This window comes from Limanda limanda, chromosome 14 (assembly GCF_963576545.1).
Source record: "Limanda limanda chromosome 14, fLimLim1.1, whole genome shotgun sequence".
NCBI classification, from domain to species: Eukaryota; Metazoa; Chordata; class Actinopteri; order Pleuronectiformes; family Pleuronectidae; genus Limanda; species Limanda limanda.
In genome coordinates, this window is record NC_083649.1 from 15,119,388 (window position 1) to 15,144,129 (window position 24,742).

At 44.1% G+C, this 24,742-nt stretch overlaps 1 protein-coding gene across 2 annotated transcripts; it reads right to left on the reverse strand.

Annotated features, from left to right (window-relative positions):
• Positions 1-4,596: 4,596 nt before the first annotated feature.
• On the reverse strand, positions 4,597-24,742 carry cxxc5a (CXXC finger protein 5a). Of its 2 annotated transcripts, XM_061085944.1 has the most exons (4): positions 24,655-24,742; positions 24,444-24,510; positions 15,595-16,614; positions 4,597-5,685 (listed from the first exon to the last, which is right to left on the reverse strand). In XM_061085944.1, exons 3-4 carry the CDS (start codon positions 16,387-16,389, stop codon positions 5,644-5,646), a joined length of 837 nt encoding a protein of 278 aa, XP_060941927.1. In that variant the 5' UTR covers positions 16,390-16,614; positions 24,444-24,510; positions 24,655-24,742; the 3' UTR covers positions 4,597-5,643. The 2 variants fall into 2 exon arrangements, with proteins under 2 accessions (XP_060941927.1, XP_060941926.1); XM_061085943.1 differs by having other exon boundaries at positions 24,444-24,742.

The window sequence follows — 24,742 nt, forward strand, 5'->3', positions numbered from 1 at the left end:
CAAATGCTGAATGAAAGGTCATTGTGATTCTAACACAACTCCAGGGTGGGTTAAGATAGATTGTGTATTAATTCAAACGTTTGCGCACAATGTTTGACTCTCGATCATTCAGAAGTGTAAGACTTTTAGTCTTGTGTGAGCTTTGTGTCAGCTACTGTATGTGCTGTTTAGAATAATGATGCAGTGGATTGGTTAATGTAATAATATTGTAATATCTGTTTGCATGAGTTCAACAAATTGATACTAATATCCTGACAGCTTGAAGGAATCTTCTCTCATCCAGTAAACTGTACGTGTGTGTGCAGAGATGTGTGGGTGGCCTGCGGTGGTGGCAGCGGCTGAAAGAGTAAACATTTTAATCACTCATAACCAAAGTGAGATTCATACTCAGCTATTTAGCACGTTGAGCTCTAATGTAACTGCGGAAGTCGCATTTATTCTCATGAGATAAAATGTGGTCCTTCGATAGACACATAAAACATAAAAATGTGTCTTATTTTCTCACTCAACCAAGACAGTTTGTCAAAGTAAGTTTAACCATGCTCAAAAACTACATTTAAATATCTGCTGCACTTTCTTTAGTTGCCAGCTTTCTCATCTGCCAGTAACCTTTAAAAAAGTCCCTAACTAGCAATATTTACAGTAAATATTTAGATTTCTTCATTTCCAAAGCTTTTTCGAAGAACACATTGTGCTCGATCAAAACACTTTTCAAAATATATTCAGTGATGTGTTGTTTTGTTCAAAGTGACAGAGCTAACCGCAAACAAGGATTGACTTCAAAGTGCACCTTGCTGAATCAGGAAGCGTTCATGGATGTTGGACATATAATTGGCAACCCTGCGTAAATTGTGGCCCCTTTATGGCCCCTGGTTTAGGAAAATCATAGATCCCCCCCACTGCAATGACGCTATAGTTTGGTGACAGCGTCCTATCAGTTTATTTCATGTAACTTGAGGATCGCTACAGCTGTTGTTATTGTTTGTTTTCTTGTCCATGAAGTAATGAGATCAGAACTTGAATGAATTTGAATTGATCATTATTTTAAAGGAGTATTAGTGCACGGAGTAATGTGGTTCAGTGTTCCTGCCTGGGTTCACACTAACAGAGCTCGGCACAGAACAGATAATATGTGAAATCAATAATATCTACGTGCCTGTTTACAATAACGCAGTCGATGGGTTTTGTAGCCTAATCCATATCTTTCTTCATATACCACTGAATTACAAAGACTGTTATATACAAATTACTAAAGTGGATTTACATACATGTAATTTTAAAAGGACAGAGTTTTGTTGTAGTGTTGTTTCCACAACAACTTGTGCAAGTCTGTTTTCTTTGTTTTTGCTGTTGTAAAGGCCAATTTATGCTTTTACGTCTTTTCAAAAACGGATAGATAAGGCCGCCCTATCCGTCATGGAACGCCCTCTCCGAGCTTTTCGTACACCTCTGATTTTTCTAACTGTCCGTCTTCATGTTGGAGAGCCCACGGACAGCTCTTGGCTGTGATTGGTCCGCGAACGACATCATTTCCCTACGACGTCATTTCCCTACGACGTCATTTCCGGACCTCAAACTTTCTGTTTCCTTCCCTGTAGCATCAAACCCAATCACAACTATGATTCTACGATTAATGTGACGTGTGTGTTAAGCCAGCGGAGTTGTCCGGCTGACGGTGGCTCGTTAGGGCACTGACGGCATGTGTGCACGGTCACTTACGGTTATAACGAGCTTTCAAAACGGCGCTAGCGGGCTAGCAACCATGCTAACTGCGGTGGTAACAGTGCAAAAACCCGTCGTCACGACTTTAATTCCACTTCTATCATGACACTGTTTCTATAATACCGTCAGGTTAGAAGCAAACACTGGGTAGTAGTTAGTGTCGGGAGTCCCTGCTGACTGTGTGTGGAAGCTGGGGGGGGGAGCTAGCTGGGATAGGAGCTAGCTAGCTACATGTAGCCTCAAGCAGATTCAAGCTGTGGAAACAGCAACACAGTTCGGAAACAAGACCGGGGAACCGCTGCGCTTAGAAACGATAACATCAGCATCTTGACCTGCTGGGTGTCACTTTATTTAGTTCTGTTAGTTGCCATGGTTCAGTGTGTGTGAGGCAAGCTAACAGGGATAAACAGACACACGTGGACTTCTTCTTCCCAAAATTGGGGTAGGCTTCTCTGAGCTCGTCTTCCGTTGCGCCACCTATGGGTTTGGCGGTGAATTTTTTTCGACGTACAGTGGTCGGAGAAGTAAAAATCAAAAAGACTCTTCGCCCCCCATCGAGCCCTCTCCGAGAAACGGATACGTAGAAGTATATAAGAGCCTTAACTTCCTAGTAGAACAAGTAGTGAGAGAAAAATAAAGTGAACGCTAAAGCAACTAACTTTTTCATCCTTTTTCCTGCATTACAAAAATAATCACAAAAATAATCAGAAATAAATCTAAATGTCACTTATTTAGTAATAACTTTTTAATTGATAACATTCCCACTATTCTAATCATCTTCACGGTCCATAGACAATTAAGTGTATTTTCATTCACTCGAGTCTCAACCGTCTAGACAACAACTTGTTTGGTAACATAACACTTCGGAAATTGTCTCTTTATTTTCCTCATGTCACATGACGTCCGTCTCTGGGAGTTGATTTACATTTAACAGTCGACCAGTAAAACCAGGGTCAGCTCCGGCCCTTATAACTCACTGGGTTGTTTTTCTTTCTCTTCACACTGGCCACATTTTTACAGGGCAGCATTCCTCCCTCCTCGACAATTGGACTGCATCAGTTCCTGCTATCTCCCCTCGTTTCGAAGAAGGTGGCAACCGAGCCGAGGAGGAGAGGGGGGGGGTTGCAGCCTGTGCAGGGGCATTTGGAGGGGGGGGGGGGAGGGCATGTCTGCTGGCAACGAGGGTGAGTAGATCAGTGCGGCTCAGTGTCTGTGAGGCGGTGATAAGATTCCAGGATTTTCCCAGTGTGACAGGCCTGCTCACCAAGCCGTGCCCCCCTCTGCATGGAGACAACCCCCCCCCCCCGCCGCCGCCGCCACCACCACCTGACCCCCCCTGACCCCCCCCCCTTCCCCTTCCTCCACGCCACTGCTCTCCTGGGCTGCTTCACCTCAGCAGGCAGCAGCCACGCTCACCTGCAGCCACCCCCCCCCCCCCCAAACCTCCTCTCCACAGCTGAAAATCTTAATCTGACGCCAGTCGTTTCTTCTCTCTTTTTTCAAGTGTGAGCGTAAAATAAGAGTCGGGCGAGAGTATTTCTACTTTACAGTGGTTTCTGCTTCCACGCTGTATGCTGGTCGTCTCTTTCTTTCTCTCTGGCTCACTTCTCTTTCTTTATCTCAGTCCCCCCCCCCCCCCCCACTCCCCACTCCCTCTCCCTTGGATGGCAGGTCAGGCAGTGAGCTGTGCGGGCTCAGAGGAGGTAAGGACGCCGCGGTGCACATTAATAATGAAAGGCCTCAGCCGAACCCCCCCAGACACACACACACACTCACACACTCACACACACACACTCATGCACACACTCCCCTCATCGCCATGGCGATGGCACTAGCCCAGCACTGTCACTGGGGGGGGGGACTGGGTATATAGCTACACTCTCCAACCCTTCGCTCGCCAAGCTGATCACGAGCTCATGCACAAGCCCACCACACTGGGCCTTCCACTGTGGATAGAAACTAATTAAAAACACTCAGTAGATCGGCTGCGGCAGAAATCTGCATCCACTTCCCCACCTGGATATGAAAGAGTGACTATGGCGCCGTGGAAAAAAAATAATCACTGGAAATCATCACTTTGCAGGAAATGGAAATTCACTCTAGTGTCACAGACCTGAGGCTTTAGAATCAGTAATTACATTAAGACCCATGTGAGACTGACCACAGTTTTTTGAGAGTTTTTAAAAACGCTCAGTGGTACTGTCACTTATCTTTAGCTAAACTTTGCTTCACCCTCTATAACACAGCCCCAAACACACACACACACAAACATAGACACACACACAAACACATCACCCAGACTTCTTCATCATAGGCTCTGTAGCTCTGATGGCAAACCTTCCCATTAGGAAGCCATGACTATGTATGATGTCCTGCTTGTGTGTTGTGGCTGTAAATGTCAGGGAGTAGCGTGAATGTCACAAAGGGAATAAAATCATTGAGTAAAATAAAAAACGACATTTAGCAGGATTTTTCAGGAGGTTTCATGCATTTTTGAAGAAACACCGCAATCAAAATGGTTCTTATTCAAACATCTTTTAAATAATTTTGGTTACATTTTAGCATAGCAAGGTCATTCCACTATATTATAGGAAGTTATTACATAGGCAGTGAGAGAAATATCTTTGTCAAACCAAGGACATGACGGTGATCCATACCGCCGCCTGATTTACTTTTAATGAGCTCCTTTCCTGTGAGGATCTTTCAGATTTTTTTTCTCTTTAACATCCAATCATGGAAGAAAAGGAAACAGTTTCAACCGAATTATAGAAAATTTAAACTCAATATTTCTTTTTCTTTTTTTTTTTTTATCAAACCAAGTTGTTTTAAAAAACACATGCAAATAGACAAATAGACAAACATCAGAGCTGTAAATTTTTCGACACGAATACATGCATTCCTTTTTATTCACAAAACCAGTCCAATTTTCTAAACGAATACAAAGATTGGTTATTTTTAAAAGCTGTAGCTACCCAGCAACGTAACTGGAAAAAAAAAAACAACAACATGAAAATATAACCAAAAAAACAAACAAAATGGAAATAAAAAAAACAAATGTAATCTTGTCTCAGTGCGTTCAGCAGGGTTGACTCAGAGCAAGTGCTGTCTCTTAGTGCTATTGCCCTGAGCAGCATTGGCACGTGCTCAGTAGGGCCACAGTAACGTAAGGCTGCCAGTTTCACTATAAAGGAAAAGAGGAGGGGCCGATTGAGGAGATTTTAGTCGCAACGGCTCTCGTGAACGGCGTCTTCAACCCGGTGACGGGTCGCTGGAGATCTGCCCGATAACGTGACATTTTTATTTTTCAAAATTTCATCCAAGTTCCAAATCAACATTTTTTATAAACCTTTCCAAAGACGACCACTGGTCCGTTGGACAAAAACGAGTCATAAAATCGACAAGGGTAACATAACGGTGAAGAATTACAATAATGTTTGCCATTAGCCACTAGTTTTAAAATATAGCTGTAAATTTACATTCTCTACACAAGTACTGTATCTTTCCACACATGAACAACATTAACACCAAACACAGAAATTAGTTGATTGTCCACACTCAGTCCGTCATTTCTGTTTCTGGTAATGAACAGTTCCGTGTTTAAGCAACGGAAGAAAAAAAAAAAACTGCTGGAAAAAGGACAAAAGGTACCAAAATGGGAAACATAGAAAAGGGAATGAAAGTTGCCATAGATGCTTTTCTTTATGCTTCATTTTTGGTTCAAGGAATAAGTAGGTGCATCCATTACCCGATTGATTTTTTTTTTTTCTGTTTCGCTTTTGTTTTTTTGTCTGTTTTTTTTTTCCTATGTTTTTTTGTTTGTTGCTTGTTTGTTTAATAAGCCAGTGTCTGTTCCGGGAGACAATCCAGGAGTTGGCATTGCACTTGATGGCAGAGCTTTGGGTAGGGAGAGGAGGACGAGTCCTACTGGAACCACCGGAACGCCGCTCCTGTAGGTAGCATCACCTTCTTGGAGAAACGGAGGACAAGGAGGGAGAGGAGGAGAGGAGAAGGGAGGAGAAGAAGAGAAGAGTTGGAGTTGTTAATGAAAAGCACACAAATGTTTGCTAATAAAATCACAAAATACAAATTTCTTCACACCTTCTCAGACACACACACATAATCTCGCCTTCCTGTTTCTACATCTCCTATTGCTACTGAAACTAATGATCATTGTCATCATTGATTAATTGTCAGTTAATTGCTAAATGTATGAAATATAAAGGATATTGAGAACTTATTTTACCAGAGGCAAAGATGGACTCTTCAAATTGCTTATTTTGCAGTAAAATAAAAGACGATATTCCATTTGCATCAAAATCTGATATAATCTCTATTGGGTTGTGTTTATCATTGGACATCTTCAGAAAGTTAAGAATGTCAGCTGCGAATGAAAACCCTTTTATGCTAATTTCCGACTCAACTGGTTGTTGCAACTGAATTAAAGAGCACTGAGGCTACATCCTGGTACTGGCTCATCCGGTGTAAGCACTTGTATCATTGTCAAAGGCAGAATTTATCGGCTTTTAGCAAAAGACAACAGGGTGATTATCCATGTTGTGTTCTGCATTGGTAGCCGAGGCTAACACTGCTTGCTGTGTTCTTACAGAAGGGCGTCATGTGATAAGCTTGACGAATCAGCGAAGGCTACGTCGTGACCGAAGAGACCCAATCGACCAGCGGTTGTGATTGACTGTGTCGTTGTTTCCAAACATCTCTGTTTCTGCCCTTCCAGACTACAACAAGGCTCTGGAGTTTTCAATCTAAAACGGGGCCAGCAGCTTTCCCAAGCGTCTCAGTTATCGCAGCTCTATAACCCCGGATTAGTGTGGAGGCCATGTGTATCTGTGGCAGAGATGATGCCTTTTCAAACAAAAATGCAGTGAAGTGGATTTAGCCCGAGGCACCAACAGTTGAACATTGGTTAAAAAGTCCCTACTGCCACTTTTTAAATACAGAAAACAATTTTTCAAATGATTCAATCGACCACCGTTTGCTGAGCACTTGTATAAAGTTGTTGTGTTTATAATGACTGTGTTGATACTAAAGCAATATATTCGATGGACCAAAATAAAAACGTCCAGTTTACAATCAAATTAAATGATCAACAGCAAATCAATGCAGCACTGGCTCTATTCCATGCGTTCTTTCTGCACGAGTGTTACTGTTACATGAGTGTGTTAAAATCTCTCCATCCAACATTGTCTGGTCCATCAGCTCCCACTCCCCCCCCCCCTCTCAGCACCACCACAGGAACAGGCTTCAGTCCCGGCTTCACACAAAACCCGATATGCCACATTTATTATTTAACCACCACACGCGTTGCTCTCCCACACCATCAGCAGTGATGATGTCGTTTTCCGCCCCCCCCTCGTGCCCCATCATCATCATCATCATCACCATCACCACCCCCACCACCACCACCACCGCCCCTCTCTCACTGTGCTTATCTCTGGGTCTGATTGCACCGAGAGTGAGCGGCACACATGCATGCATGCAGCTGCAGGGCTCAGCGAGCAGCCCTGCCTGCCAATCCGGAGACACCGAGGAGCCACTCGGGTCCCTGGGGGGGGGGGCAGCGCGGCTGGCGTCCTCTGCAAACTCCATTCTGCAGCATGGATTCTTCTTCCGTGAGCATGGCTCATGCCTGGAGCGAGGCAGGAGGAGCTCGGCGAAACATTTATGCACCCACACACACTCTCCCACCAAACCAATATGTATTCAAGTGCAGCCACACACCTCCACACACAGTGGCACGTTAACCGACACTCACGCTACACCCCCGAAAATCACACCAAGCAGCGACCGCTGAACTAAAAGTCTCGTACACAATGGACTCACATTCACTTTTCCACGAGAGCGCGACAGCAGGAGGGTTGATGAGGACTCCAAACACAAATACACTCATCGTATCTCATTGAAAGGGAGAGATGTGTGTGTAATTACAGTAGAGAGATGGTAAAGTTAAAAATCCTTTGTGATTGTGCTTCATGTCTCTTGCACAGCTGCAGTGAAATCACGAGTTGTATGAAACAGGTGAGTCAGAGGTAAATGGCCCACTAGTTCAGAGAAGTTTACTCAGAAACAGCACCGGCCCTAATTACTTTTCCAGCCCACTTAAACCATTCCTCCGTCCCCTTGAATCAGCAGCGCAGTGTTTCCTTTCAGCGCCATTGTTCATAATCCGGACATGAAACCGAGTGGCAGCGGGGTTCGTGCTCCCCAGGTTTCATTTACTTTCATTTTAAAAAGTTAACTCCTGCTGACAAAAATAAAACGCTTTCGCTCGGGTAAAAAGACTTCACACGAGGGTAATTACTCCGGTTGATCTCAGTCAAATATAGCCCACACTGAGCTGTATTTGTTAAATTGACACAATCATGAATAATCTGACAGCGGAGACACTGGGTACCACAATGCAGTTCATTGCCAGTTCACATCACATCTCTCCATTTCATATCAGCCTCTCAAAAGACGTAAACGTGGAAGTGCTTGTGGAGCTGTTTTTCTCTGGAAAGTTAGTTTACTAAAGCTGTAGATGAATATTAATACGAAGCACAAGCCTGGAGGTTAACAGCAGCATATTGCCGACATCATTTTATGGTCCGTGTGTTAAGTATAGTTAGCCCCTCATCCGTCTCCGTCCTGACCTTTCTGCAGCGGCACTCAGCTGTTCAGGAGACAGTCAGAGGACAGCAACATCTGGCGCCGGCCGGCCACAGATGTCAAAAATCTGGAAAAAGGCCGCACTGACCGTGACGTAATGCGTGGGAAGGAGAATCAACACGTCCCCCGGTTGAACTGTAAATGCTGTTTTTTTCCCTCAATATCGAACATGTGCAATCAATGGAAAAATTGCAGCAGCTCAGGAACGGAAATACCCTGCGTTCGCCTGCACTGATTGCACAGGTTCAAACAGATGGGATCTGTGGGTGTGAAGGGGCCAATCACTGCAATCGATGGATGTGGGGGTTTTTTCCTTCCTGCAAACCAGGCATTTGTCTTAGCGTTGCTCAAACAATCTCTGTGTCACATTCCACAAAACATCCTGTGCTTTTCCAGACTAACTGCTTCTTAAGCGAGTTAAATCACCATCGTGTACAATGGGGCTTTCAGAGCGCGGCGAGCGCTGTTAGATGTTGCAGATGCAAATTCCTGATAGCCAGTTTAAGCCATCATGAATTCAGCTTTTTGCCCCAGGGCACCGCTGAACAGTCTGGTTATTGTTTTCATGGCTTTATCATCAACAATTTTTGAGGATTCCCTTATGGACACCCACAGGAAAGAAAAAAATAATACTAAAACACACACTGACACAATGTACACAAAGCATCTCCACATACTGAGTATTGTATGTGGGCTGTAACACTGTCTGCTGCATTAAGAAGCAGGAGGGAAAACAAGCGAATCAAAACACCAGTGACCTCTAGTTGGCAGAAACACTCAGTGTTTATGTGGCTGAAGGGGTGAAGCTTTCTGCTAAGCCTGCTCTCCTGAGTCGATTATGATTGATATGTAAATACACTGATACCAGTCCTCTTACTGGACCCATACACTTATCTCAGAGCAAGAGCAGGAGCTCACACACACTGACACACAGACACACAGACACACACACAATCTGATCAATTAGTTCAAGCCATTAGACATTTATGAGGTAATCATACAAGTCCAGGTCAGTGGTGTAAATGGACCTGCAACTAATAATTATTTTAGTCTGAGTATTTCTTCATGAATCGATAGAAAGCCTTTTAAATGTAAAATAACTGTTTTTCAGATGTGACAGGGATGGGATGTTATCATTTGGCTTGTTTTGTACAGATATTTCACTTAATTTAATATGTAGTCAAAGGACTATACATCTGAGAGGATATGTAGCTATAAAAAAATTACTTAGTCGATTATCTTAGTAGTTGCAGATATTTTTATGGCGAACAACTAATCAATGTTAAAGAACAAAAAGAAGGAAATTCCTGGATTTGCCCCCTGATCCAGATCTCAATTTAAAAGATTTTTTCCTGACTCAGAACAAATCCTTCCACTAACTTTCATGAAAATCCGTCCAGTGAAAACACACGCGATGGAGGTAACTAATTACTAATTAGTAATTGTGGTCACTAGTTATAAATGGAGACAGTGCTAGAAATGTTGACTGAATGGTGCAAAATAATGCAGCTAGTAATCCAAACCTTTAACACTCGTGCAAAGTTTTAACTTTGTGACTTTCAAACTTGTCGGGTCGCTGCGCGGGTCACAGCACAGATCTTGCTGTCTTGTGATCAGGAGTCGCAGGTTCCTACTACACCAGAGTGGTGACAGGGGGTCACACACTACATGATCTTTCACCGGGAGAAACTCACCAGTGTCTTAACTCCCTGTCCTGCGCTCTGATTGGCTTTAGAACCCTCAAGATTTTTAGCTGGCTCGAAATCTGGTTAGAGGATCCTACACGTCGGTGAGGTTGAGTCGTGTCTTCGAAGAGTTCACACATAGATTTGCTTGGCGATTTACCTCCTATCTGGGCGAGTTACACGATTTGTCAGCGACTGGAAAATCAGACCGAGAATCATGTTGTGTGAACCAGACACAACCTTCAATACACAACCAGCAATTAGATTTGGGTATCAAGGTTAAATCTGGGCTAATTTGGTTGAAGTAAACAATATTTAAATGTCAAGCTTTTATTTAATGACGGTTTTAATAGCAGTTAAAAGACCACATTTAAAAGTTGAAATCGGGTCACTGAAATACTCTTTTTTTGGCATGCAAATGACACAATCTTAATTTAGCCTGATTTATTTTTCCAGATAATACCACTGTCTCTATTTCAGTGACGAGCGATTCGCTCACTCCACAGATCAGTACACAGTGCAGCACCTCAGCTGGCTCCCTGCTTTCTTCCTCTGTCCGTCTTCCCTTAGCCTCCCCTGTCCCCTCCACCTTGTCCCTGCGTCTGCCCGGCAACTCTCCCACACATCCATGTGTCTCAGTGTCAGTCTGCATGCCTGTCAGTTTGCATGAGGCTCCTCTGTCCTGACTGTCTGGTGTATGGTGTCTGGGAGGCAGGAAAGACCGCGAGGGAATATGATGCTCCCATATCAGCGTCTGGCACTGGCAAAGTGGACCCTCATCAACAACAATAGTATGATCAGGTGCTTGCAAATGCACGGCCTTGACACAACCAGATATATTTATCATAAAACCACAAAATACACATATGTAGAAGACGACAAAAACACAGCTCATGTCTTAAAAATTTTAAAAAATCGCCCACCAGCATGTACGGTATGCCCCGATTGTAAAACACTGACATACGAGTAAAAACAAGGTACGACTCCAACTTCCTAATCCTGACTCTCCTTCCCTCGCTCCGCGTTGAGACTGACACTACTGGAGGGTTATTCAGACGCCCGAGCAGAAAGGAGCTGCCTTCCCACTTATTTCTCTCAAATGCAGCTTTCCCAGAATAAATCCAGACATCTTCAGCCACCGAGCTGTGAGGTGGCAAAGGCCTCAGCATGCTAACTCCCCCTCACTTGCCAATTTTACGCTCTTCTTTGAGCTGCCACGAGATTTCAATGGAAACCGTCAACACCCTTAAAATAAGCACAGTGCTGCTGGACTGCACTTGTGTACCAGCGCGTCTACGCTCACAGGCTTCGACAAACACACGCGGGCAGAACCTCTCGATGCAAATGCAAGGAAAGGAAACACAGGCCGGGTGCTGCTTCCAGTCTCTTTGTTCACGTGTTCGTGCACACACATTGAGGCGCTCTGGAAAGCAGTCAAACCCCATCTGACAAAACTGACCGCGAGACTCACGTGTTAAATAAGACGTCATGCCCCATTGGAGACGGCACGCTGAGTGCAGCGGCCACAGCAGACGGGGATTTGGCGGCTCCCGTCTTTGAGTGAAGGGGAATGTGACACTCAGGGGCTGTTGGAGCTGCAGCTGAGGCACGCTGCGGTTCGCCGTGGACTCTCTGGAGCCGGCAGGATCTTCTCCTCTGGCTCAGGTGCTGCCCCAAGTTGCCCCCTTGAATATGCATTGAAGGCATCGACGGGCAGCAGGAATTTCTCCCACAGAGCTCTTGTTTAAAGGCGATAAAGCTATACACTGTAATCGATTACCTCAAATCATCTACTCAATATCGGCATTTAGGGATTTACTGCTGACTCTCCGCTCGCCACTTTCTCTCTGGACGCAGCACATCCTCCATGAATCTCGTCGGCGTGACATTTAGCTCGTAGCGATGACATCACGCTGGCTGGCGGCGCGGCGCAGGCTGCATTCTGTGATCTAATCACCTGCTGAACAAGAGCTGTTGACTTAATAACAAAGTCCGAGCTCTGTACAAAGGAAAGGAGTTGACACTGTGGTGGTCCAGCAAATCACGCAACAGATTACAGACAAACTTGATGGAATCCTGACTGAATGATGATGGGCTTGTTTTGTAGTTTAAGCCCATTTACCATCCAGAGCAGCTTTCAGACGTGCACTGGAGTCCCAACATTTTCCTGAAAGGTTCTTGAAAAGGGGCTGTGTGTGAGAATGGACATTTCCCGGAACTTTTCCTGCCAGCCCAGCTACTTAAATGTGAGTGAGGCCATGTGAGAACAAAGCAGGAAAATGTCTGCGGTATTCACAGGAAGCAATTGATGATGTGATGTCTTTAACGCGTGACGGATGCAAAACAGAAAAAACTAAAGGGAAGCCATATACAGAGATGCCAACACAAATGTCAAACTTGGACATTTTTCTGAAAACAGCTCAGGTGTATTTTCACATTTTGTCAGCTGTGTTGAAATTCATACATGATCAGCTGCTCGATGTCCCTGTTGAAGTATACTATGTACACCACAGTATTCTGCATGGAGCATGGGTCCATTAGGTTTATGAGGAAACGTCAGAGGAACAGTATCAGGATTATTTTGTCACAAAGACTTTACTTCTTGTCGTCAGGTTGTCAGACGTTAGGAGATGAAGTTTAGCTCGTGCTTTCTGAATGAGTAAACGTGCAGGAGTTTCACACTCAGGTGTAAACGTCTCGTGCCTTTCCCGTATCTCCCGACCTTCAGTACATCTGTGCCACTGCACAATGTTCACACCTCTCACAAAGCACTGACTCCATCATGGTTGACACAATGTAATATTTCATCTATTGAATGCCAACAAAACGCTTGTTGTTTTGTGAATTAAAGAGACCGCTCATTCATTCACATTCATTTCTGTTTGAATGCACAGATCGGCTGTAGTGTAACAGTCCACCTGTCTGCCCAGTGAAACACAATCATAAATAGTTTATTCCGTTGTCTCACAGACCAGTTCAGGTAACTTTTAAGTCTGAAAAAAGGGTTTTCACAGTTTGTGTCTGACAGCTACACTAATGTCACCCAGGAATGATTTGGTAGAGAAGTCTTGCCCACACTCCAGCTGCAAACTTTTCAAACCCCAGATATTATCCTTTAACAATTGCCATTACTCTAATATTGTTACACTATGTAAATGTGAAATTGAATTGCCAGCAGAGGTGTGCCGTCTCATTCCTGGTCTGAAAAAGAGGAAATTGCTTGACAGACACATTAAATAAATGAGCGGGTGGATTTTAGAAGTAGATCTTCTCAAATGTCAGGAGTAAGAAAAACACGTGTGCAAGGTAATTACAGCCCATGCAATTACTAAAGTCAATAATCAGACTGCTATTATACTTGGTGCTCGGAGGCCTGGCAGGTTTATGCTACCCCGGAGTTCCGTTCATCAGCAGACTGTGACGTTACAAGCAACATGATGACCTATATCAACCGTCATGAATATTCACAGCCGTTTGGGTTTGGCACCGCTGGTGTGAACGACTGGTATCAGAATAACCGGCTCCGCCAACATCAGTTACAACTCATAAATTAAGATTGAATTCCTCTTTGTTACAGACGTTGAGACGTACCACCTACATCACAGGATGACACATCTCGCCGTGGTGGTGAATCATCAGCAGAGACAAACAAAGCCTCTCCACAATTTGCAGTTGAAGAATACAACAAAAAAAACATAAATCATGAACACGATTGATTGTCGCCCAGTATTTTCCAAATTTTCACATTCAAGTGTTATAGATCTGTTCCTCTCTATGTTTGAGGCGGCTAACTGCTTTCCACTAGTCTCTGTACGGTGCCGCAGGGCTACAACTAACAGTTATTTTCATTATTGATTAATCTACCAATTAATTTTTGATCAATCATTTAGTTTGTGAAACGTTTTTTTTTTTTTTTTGTAAAAGAAAATGCCCGTCACAGCTTCACAGAGCCGAACACAATTTCTTTAAATGCCTTGTTTTGTTCAAGCAGGTGTACAATGAAATGTCACAAAGAAAAACAGGAAATGTGTCTTTGAGATGTGTAATCACAATATTTGGCATTAAATTATTAAAACTATCAACATAACTGCCAATCTCTTTTCTGTCAAACATCTGATCAACTAATGGACACTTGTTTCTCCTCTAGTACAATAAACGCTTCCAAGAGCAATATTCAAGTGTATAATTCTTGTCTTAAAAGTCTAAACGATTACCACTCAATACACACCTGACAGATTGATCCTCATTTTGCTTGGCGCTTTTCGTAAAAAAAATTTTACTCAAAATTCTTGCATAAGCAAACTATCCCTTTAAGGAGCATTGCACTGTGGATGAACAAAGTCAACACATGGGGATTGAGCAACAAAACTTTCAGCCCACAAACAAGAGGCCAAGCTGTCACCCTCCATCATCATCAGAAAGAGAAAGAAGTAAAGCCTTTTAACAGATCCTCATTGAGTCAATGAGACCAGAGGCCTCTCTGCTGGTTCACGTTCAAACCATGTTATACATCTATCAATTTATTAAGTAAAGCCAAAGTGACACCGTTATCCATTGATCCCAACATTTTTTATTTCCTTTGAGATGGAACATCTGCTGGAATTGATTCCATGATTGGTCGTTCTGTCGCCACAGCCGGGGTTAGTTAGGCCACCGGGTGCGATGGCGGTAACAGACAGGAAGTTGGGAGGGCCGTTTCGATGAGCCGGAGCGTCGGCGGAGAGAAGGACAGCGGCAGCGAAAAGGAGGGCGCATGTGCCACACTGACACCTGGTGCTCCAGATGACAGCTCTGTGGCCAGATGGGCCTTGTTATATGCACAAACATACCCATACCCACGCATGTGCACTTACACACAAACACATACTGTACACATATTCACGATAACCGCCACCTTGCATATACAGACATTTCTGTACAATCAACATATGCTCAAGTAAGCACAAGGAGGATGCACATGTGACCAAACACAAAATGCTCCTCTGAACTAGGTATTGTGTGTCTCTGTCTGGAAAACAGAAACAACCTTGTGTGTTTGCTAAAAGTCTTCTGACAGAAAGACATGGCCGTGGTGACGGTGTGGTCATTGTGGAGAGATTAGAGAGACCCCATGGTGAATGCTTACACTGCACATGCCCACCGCACTCCTCACCACCTGTCATGTCCCGGCTTGTGGAGCCGTCATCCCACCAAAAAGCCCCCCTGCACTATATCCCTTAAAGGGGAAGGACATTCAAGTGTGAACCAAACAATATTTTTGTATTTTCAGGTGTGAAACTGAAATATCATTGTGACGTCCACAATTCTTTACTTTTTAAACAGATTTCCAATGTTTTGTTGATCAACTCAAAATTTTAGGTTTCAAGATGACAATCTTATAGTTTCTCTGTCTGGTTTTTATGCAGAGCCAAGGTTAAGGCCCCTAAATATTGTTGGTAACTTTAGTGATCAAAGCCTTTAAACCTATTATTGAACAGCCCTTAAGTAGGCTCAAAAAAGTTCATTGTAACCACGACCCTCTTACCTCCAGAGCAGCAGATGGTTTTTTCTTCAGTTCCTCACATTTGCGAAACTTGCAGATCTGGTGGCCTGTTTTGCGATTCCGGCAGCTGCTGCACTGGTCGCAGTTTATCCGCCGGCGGCAAGGTGGGCACATGCCGCAACGTTTTCGCTTCTTTTTACCGGAGTTGATAGCAGAGGCCAGCTCGCTCTGCGCTGGGTACTCGGCCAGGCTGGCCATGTGTAGAGCGCTGTCTGCCAGAAACACTCCAGCCGGCGTCATGATGAAAAGCCCCGGGTTGAAGGGGAAGCCACCCCCTACTCCATATGGGAAGTCAACAGGACCACCTACGGCGTCCGTGACAGACGTACCCTCCAAGTCGCTACCCCCCGAGCCTGCGTCTCCGCCGCCAACTCCCACTCCCATGCCCCCGGGCAGGAGCATGTGCTCCATACCGGCCCGCTTTAACAGTGCTGCTGCCTGGGCAAAGTGCAGCAGGCCATTCTGTCCCTCTAGAACCTGTTCTAGGGTTCGGTCCAACTTGGCTTGTGTGAGTGCAGAGACAGTGGGCTGGGGTTGCGGGGGTGGCTGAGGCTTGGCCGAATGGCGCTTACTCTCAGTATTGTCCCTGTGTCCATTGCTGGTGGCAGAAGAGACTGCTTTGTACTGGGAGAGGGTACGGGAGTTCTTAAGGCTCTTACTGAGTGGCTCACTGAGGATGCCACTGCGGTTCCTGCGCTCAATAACAGGAGAGTCCTGCTTGCAGCTCCCTCGCTCCAGGTCCTCTGTCCGGCCCCCCTCCGACAGCCTGGTAGTCATGGTCCAGAGCGTACGTGCCTGGGTTGGGGGTGAGGGTGGAAAGGGGGCAGGGGTGAGCGAGGAGGGGGAGCAGAGACCTTTCCTCGGCCCGTTCTGTGTCCTGGTGAGAGTGGTGCCTCACTTCAATGGACCAACCAACCAACCAGCCAACAGGCAGGCCCCGGAGCCTTCAGCCCGCACTACAGCTCAGCCCTCATCCACGTTCTTCCATGGGTCGTCTGCAAACTTAACACAAGGGAGAGAAGAGTGTTAGTTTACCATCAATGATCACCTCACCAAAACACTGAAAGGCTCAAGACAAACATTTTCCATTTTTGTTCAATTGCGGGTCAACATGAATTATACTACTATCCTAGACATTAGAAACAAGTTGTGAGGATGAGATTAATATATTATCATTTTCAATTAATGCATGAATAAAAGCCAAGTAAAAATGTCATATCATTAAAAAGTTTCCACACTTCACAAGGGTAAATAGACCTTGTCCAACTCAAAAGGATTCAGAGAGTTAATGAAGGTGTCAGATGTCACATGACTTCCATGTCACTTGAGCATCCCTCAATTGATCAACAAGACAAAACCAACATCCTGATCCAGGCTGAAAAACATCAAACATCTGACTTATAAAATAAATTATAATAACTTTGAACTTAGACCAAAGACATATACATGACCGTATTTTAGTAAGATTTGTTGTACTTATTGACAGTGAATAATATGCTCATTGATCTGAATGTATACCTTTGTGATAAAGAATGTGAGATATTAAATGTCCCTTGATCCACTAGCAGACCCAATGATCCAGAAACAGAACCAAGGAGGCTGCTTTTCTTTGATTTTCTGTTGAACTATTTTGACCGAACCTGTAGCACAATATTTCTTGGTTCTATTCTTGATTTAGTGGAGTGGTGAGACTTATGTAGAGGATTCGCCAGGCTCATAGTAGCAGAGTCTCCACTGGAAAGAGTTGCATGCATCCATCAGGCCTTTAGCCTAAGATTCCTGTGACTGCTCATCTATGGACAAAAAACTATGCTGCTGTTCTCCTGACCTGTCCGTGTTCACAAACAAGCATTCCACCTCCCACAGAAAAGCTGAGGAAATGGCCGGGCCAGTCCTTATAAGGAAAACAAAGGGAGCGGGAGGGGAAGAGGATGGTGGTGGTGGGGGGGTGTCTGTGCAGTGTGTGGAAATTGGAAGGCCAGAATTAGTGGGAGGTAAAGCTTCAAAGGCAAGAGCACAGCCCCCACATTCTCACCAGCTCAGGGGGATGTGGCGCCAGTGAACCAGAGCCAGCTCCGCAGCCCCTCAGCCCCATAGTTTCAGTTTCTCCCGCTACAGCACTGACCAGGGTCCGGTTTCCCAAAAGCATCTCATCACTCACTGCATCTCTGCTCCTTTGTGGATGAATGCATCACAGCACTGCAAATCATCAGACTCATACACAGGGATTTGTATTGTTTTATTTAATATTGGACCTAAAAAGTGTGATACATTCAGTTCTCAACTATGAATACTTAAGTGTTGTTGAGGTTGCCTTTTTAGTGAGAGGTTAACTGAAGTCTTTGGCAGCCGTGCATTGAGAAAAGTAAATCTGAGAAGCTGCTTGTACAACATTATTTCTTGATTAATCGTGGCCTGGGAGAATATCCAGCTCTGATCCAACTGCTTCATCAATGATCCAGATACTGTAAATGTGCTAAAAGACTTGAATAGTCCCCATAATTAATGAGGTGGCACATTATCAATAGATGGAATAAATTAGTTCTCAAATCAGCTACAAAGTGTCAAAGTTGGCAATCGCCGCTCGTGAAAACCGTTTCAAAACTAGAGGGGCACTGAGAGAGCACATTACTCCCCCAAGACCCAACAGTCACCTTACATTCAATCAAGCTGCAACACATTTCTCCCACTCATAGATACCAGTTCCTTAAATGTGCCTGATTTTTTTCCCTTCAAGATCCATGAATTATTCCCTATGGGGAATCAGTGAAAGAAAATGTCTGGATCTGCCCTGTGATTTGGATCTGCTACCAGTTACATGGGTTCTTTCCTGAACCACACCACATCCGTAGAAATCTATTCAGTTGTGTTTTTTGTGTAATCCTGCTAAATAACAGAAAAACGCAGACAACAACATAACCTCCATGGTGGATGTAAATACCACTGATCAGCTGAGATACAATAATTCAACAAGGACACCATTTCCCCACCAGCCTGACATAAGACCACCCAATGACAACCCCACAGTTTTCTCACTCCTGACAGCACGATGGTTTCCATGACGAGCTTCGCATCAGTCCCAGCAGCACCTACTGTGTGACAATCATGCGGTGACACACTGTTTTTTTGTTTCCTCAGTAGAATAAATAATTGTCCCATTCATATAAAAGACAGTAACTTTTGTGTAAGCTCTTCAGGTGGGTTTTATTTTCACAGGAACCGAACACATCCTTTCGACAAGACACCCTCCCTGCTATAATTCACCTAACAAATGTGACAACAGAAATCAGGGTTAGGACAATATAATGGCCAAACGCCTGCCTATGATTTTCAAGACAGAAATAAATGAACATATTTTTATTGATTAGCAAGTAGTGCTAGCTAGACAGTGTTGATATAAGTTGTTTTTTGGCCAAGTTTCATGCATCAACAACATTTTGTTGCCAGACAGAAATACCAAAAAGAAACTAGATTTGCACTAAATTGAGCCCATTTCTCCACCAAGTCCAAACAGTCCCCTTAAATTCGAGCTGACCCCAATTTCACACATTCATAGATATCAGTTAAATTATTTTATTTTTTTCCATGCATTATTCTCTGAGGAATCAATAAAAATCGTGAAAAAACACTATCTGGTAACGGCCTGTTTTCACTGGTCAAAAAACCCACTAACACCCAATCACATCTGTCTTTTGTCTACGATGGGAATGGACACAAAAGGAATTCACTCCCACACAGGTTTGTATCGGCTCCGGCTACGATCGACAGTGACGGAAACACGACACCTGGGTGAACGTGCTAATTTCAGTTTTTTAATCTTTATTTTGACAGTCTAGACGCTGACACTGCACCTTTATCGGAGCAACATCCTGACGCACATTGAACTTGCTTTAAATCATGAGAACAATGTGCAACACGGATTTATTTCTCTGTATCATGCAAGATGAAACACTGGATTGAATTTGCTAGATTGCACTGCAATTAAAAATTCCATGAATACCCACTAATTTTGGCATTAGAGGTGAAGACAAAAAAGAGAAAGATTCCTGCACCTGCCCCTGATCCGTATGCACCAATATTTAATGGGTTCCTCACTGACTTGTACCACATCCACTAAATTTCATGGAAATCTATTCAGTTGTTTTTACGTAATCTTAATGACAAACAAACAAATGTACAGGGATGAAAACATAACCTTCATTGTCATGTTTTCGAAGGTAAAAATTGTATTAAAGGTACTAATCTGGAATAATAACCATAAGGTTGTTTACAGGTTGTGTTTACACTGTAGCTAAAACGTGTGCACCCCACCACACAGGTAGGTTTGGTCTACCACACAGTGTAACCAATGGAAAAAAGGGCTCCCTTTTTTTAAAACTCCATAATCACATTCCTCGGCTCTGTGTGTGCACATCTGCAGTTCGTCCCGCTGACCTATCAGTAACACTCGTTTCCTCATCGTCACCCAGGAGTCTTTGACTGATCACCCCCCTCCACTTCCAACTTTGAGGCCCCTCAGATCCCTTCCCATCATCCTACAGAAGAGGTTTATGTCCTTATATGAACTGTCTCCTAAACCGCAACTGCCTCTGTTACTCCGAGGGCCACTGGCGGAATACTGCTGATAAAAGATAATTGGTGCTGTTTGATCATTTAACTGTGTTTTACTCACTTTCCAGTTATGTTATAGAATTAATGCCGTGGTTCTCATTAAAGTCTCACACCTCTGGTTTCTCATATCGGCACATACCTCGCACCAATCAAAATAAAGAAGCAAATATCTTGTTTCTTGTAAACCTATCTGCACTAAACCTGCTGCACAGGATTAAGGTGGGGACGGATATCTGCATATAAATGGTCCCGATGATCACTATGGCCCAACAACCGTGTGAAGGCTGAGCAGAGGTGTGGCCTGAGCGGCACGGAGCAGATCCAAATAATTGGTGGACAGATCTGCAGCAGCACTTCCCATCTCTATCACTGTGAGATGCTTCTCTGATGCCTGATTGCCATTAAAGACAAATCTGAATCGGTTTTGTTTTGGTGGAGAATCCGTCCAGTTTTTATGGTCAATAAATTCGTCTGTAAAAATATTGACAAGCCTACATTGCTTTTAACGTGATTATAAATGTTGCCGTTCATTCAGTAAAGACGCTTATAGGGAGACTTGACATTAATTGGAGCATGTTTTGTTGACTCAGCTGAGTGATGTCACTCTGTGGACACTTAGTCAGCAGCAGCTGATCTGCAGAACATGAGAATCTCAATGAGAATTTCCAACCATTAGGGTTAATATGGAAAACAGATGTCATGTATAGAAATTAATTTGTGGTTAAGTTTTCATCATGGAATCTCCCTTCACGTGTACTGTGGCAGCTGTGTCAGTGATTATACAGTTTATATAAAAAAAATTGAAACAGGTTAATGACATGCAAAAGTCGTTATTTGCACCCTGGCATGTAGATTGTTTAAATCTAATATCTTTTATAACACTTGTAGCTCAGTGTCAGTGCCCAGAGACAGACACTCAAAGGTACAGTTCAACATTTTGGCAAACGCTGTAATTCGCTGTCTTGCCAAGAATTAGATCAAAAAATATCAACACCACTCATGTCTGTGAGTTGAATATGAAACAAGGATCGGGGGCGGACCTGCTTTGCTTAACATATGCTGTTTTCAAAAATGTTAACTCTGGAAAATGTTGGGAAAATAGGGTGGGGGCACTTTCCAGAGTTTGCTTTTCACATATCAGACGCGTTCAGAACAACAGAAAAACATCCGGATCATTCAGGCGAGGGGGGGCATCTGGTTAGAGCATGCAGGAGGGAGGACATGACCAATAAATTCCGCTGCGGAAATCATGTGTTTGTGACACCGGCGTCAGTCCCTATCACCAAAAGCTGTTGAATCTGGTTTCCAAGATTACATCTTAGTCTGTGTCTTCTACGTGTATCGCTCCTCGTTTTCATCCTGAGATATTCTTTTGTTTGTTTTTTTCAGTTTTGTATCCGTCGCATATTAGAAAACATTACATTTTACTGGGGTATTGGCGGGAAGAGTTCCAGAAAATGTCAGGAGGAACTTCCAAAATATAACCCCTAAAAATGTACTTAATCTACCTACTAGCAACTCTGAAGCTCACATGTTCTGTCCTGTTTGTTTAATCTGGTCCAAAACCAACAATTCACCATTTAACTGGGGTTAAGTGCAAAACTCTTTATTGGTCAGGGCCGGTTGCTGTGCAACCAGTGGAGACTGCAGGAAGTTACTGGTACTGGCCAAGAAATAGTCCAGTACATATAAATGTATAGTGAATGATCTTCTCCACAAGCATCTCGCTTTATGCTTTATGCTCATGCGATATCAATCTTCTAAAACTCTGTAAGAAAGCAAATAAGATTTTTTTCTAATAAAGGTATTCACATGTAAGAGGTTCAGTGTGTGTGTGAGTGTTTGTTAAATATGGTGCAGACGAGTCAAACAGAGGTCTTCATTTAATGTGGAATATTAAATTAAATATTAAAGTTTAAATCGCCAAAAGTCTTGTAGACCAAAAAATGGATGAGCGGCTCCAAACAGCCACAGTGAGTTTTGTCAGTATGCATGTATGAGCATGAACAGCTCATGTGTTGTTCATTAGCAGCTCTCAGCTTGTAATAGTTCCAAACTTTTAACAGTTAACCTTGAACAGCTATACATCTTTTAAACATGATTTTTTTCTCCACAGATGCCATATTGTGCTGAGACGCAACAGACAGAAGCGTGTCCGTCCACAACACAGTGACCACACTCATGGATGAATGGTTGGTTCAGTCGTCGACTAGTTTGATCAATAGGTGATGGGGGAATGCATTTAGAGCCTGTGTGTGTTGTTCTGGGATTATAGGCCTATAATCAAACTCATTTCCGGAGCTATCCTTAACTGGACATACGTTGTGTGCAGCCAAACTCAAACCTTATCCCTAGAATATACCACCACCAGTTCCTGCCTAACCTCAACCTACAATTCAAACTACAATTCAGCCCTTATCTTAACAAGGAACTCAGACATTCTGTTTGCCTTATAAGAAACGTGCTATGGTCCCCATAGGGTCTGCTGGTCCCGACAAGATCAGTGTTTGTACTGGGAAAGGTCTTAAATGAGTACACACACACAAACACACACACAAACACACTCACAAACACACTCACAAACACACTCATAATTCACATTGACATGGCCTCATATCACCTGCTCGGGTCACTTATGAGTTCAGTGAAACCACAGCAGTGAGCAACGACTCTCTATGGAACATTTACTTTCAACCCTGAATTATTTACATTTTTAATTAAACTAACAATTTGCCCTCTAATTGAAATCACAGATCAAGTCTGACAGTTCATCTCTTTTAAACCAGTCAAGCTTAAAGTTTCCATTTGGAAAACTATCACAAGCGTTAGAAATAAATGTGTGTCCGTTGTGTCGGTCACGAGCACAACTCTGGAATAAGTTCCCCTTCGCTGACGTCAGTGCACGCGCAGGTGCCAGGTGATCACGGTGGTGTGTGTGCAGAATTGTGATGGAGCAGCGTTGTGTTAATGTCCTGCAGGGTTGTGTGTTGTGTTGTCTGGCGCGGAGCAGCTGACTGACTCCACCTGGAGAGACAGGAGGTCTGACTGCGGACTCATCGAACCCATTTCACCCAGTTCCTCCCAGTTCCTCCCACCGCCTGTCGACTGACGTGCACACGCACACGCAGACGCACAAGCGCAGAGGAAGTTAAAACGCGTGGTGACACAATGGACTCGAGGCTTCATCCATTGTCCACAACCTGCCGCCCCCCCCGCCCCCCCTTATTAGACTGTGCGCACGGGAAAAAAGTTGGAGAAATGGAGCTGCGCCTTTCCCACTGAGACTTAGGTAATTCACGGACATATGGAGGAGTCGGGGCAGCGGCAGGAGACTGCTGGAGGGTCGCGAGGGGGGGAGTAAATGGTGAATCACCGGGTAAAGCACGGTGAACGCGCTACCTGGGAACTTTGTCATTACAAAAAGATGAAGAGAGATTGCAGAAAAATCGGCACAAATATGAAATTTGGATTTTTGAAACTCAAATTAATTTTCGTTTTTACGCGCGTGGAAAATCTGTTTACTAAATGTCTGCAAGACGGCGGATTCAAATAAAAGTTTTCAATTAGCGTCACGATCAGAGAGGGTGATGTGTTGTCAGATGCAGACGTGACCCCGCTGATCGTCTCTCTCATTAAACCCGCTCCATCAAGTTCAGTGCGCATTATTATTATTACCGAGCAGCTGATTCCTGGCTCCGGGTCCGGATCCGGATCCGCGCCGCTGGACACTTGAATGAAATAAAGACGGAATGAAGATTGTTCCTGAAAAAAACCGAGAGCAGCTTCTACAAATATCCGTTTCACCCACACGCGTTATAATCCGTCCAACCTCCGTGCTTAGAGGTATCCGGCTTTGTTAGTGTAATTATAATGAGAGTTATTAAGAGTGAGGGTCTGTCTGATCGAAGGCTCAGCGGTGGTCGCCTTCCTGCAGGAGCAGCATATGGTCTGCAGCCGCACATTGGAGGATCTGTATCCACACACACACACACACACACAGGAGCCCCGGACCCCCCCACTTGATCCTACATCTACAAGAAGATGACATCCCCAACTTTCAGCAGACTTCAACAAACTATGATCGCCCTCCCACCACCCTCACCCCTTCTCTCCCACATCTCTCTCTCTCTCTCTCTCTCTCTCTCTCTCTCTCTCTCTCTCTCTCTCCCATGTTATCTACATATTTTGCCCCACACTGGCCCATTTTGACTCGCACCTACCCAAGCCGATCCGGGGCGGAGGAGGAGGAGGGGGGGCTCCCTCAGTCCGAGCGGTCCGTCTCTCAGCCTGCCGTGCAGAATGGTGACAAAAAAACACCAAGAGGGTGGAATGGGAAAAGGGGGGGAAACAAGCTTATTCTCCGGAAACACAATCCCACAGAGTGGCTGTCCGTTAATGACAAAATGTGGGAAGAAGAAAAAAATTATTCACCAGTCAGTTATTTTGGGAAAAGCGTACTTTCTCGGAGGCTGAACGCGTGGGTTCCCCCAGCTTCCTCGGTGCTCGCGATCCCACCTCT

What these genes read in the sequence shown, in the direction of transcription:
- cxxc5a (XM_061085944.1), bottom strand. Translation starts at nt 16,389, where the DNA reads ATGACTACCAGGCTGTCGGAGGGGGGCCGGACAGAGGACCTGGAGCGA. An exon ending in AACCATCTGCTGCTCTGGAG is followed by an intron (nt 5,686 to 15,594) that starts GTAAGAGGGTCG and finishes TTCTCCAAGAAG; the next exon opens with GTGATGCTACCTACAGGAGC.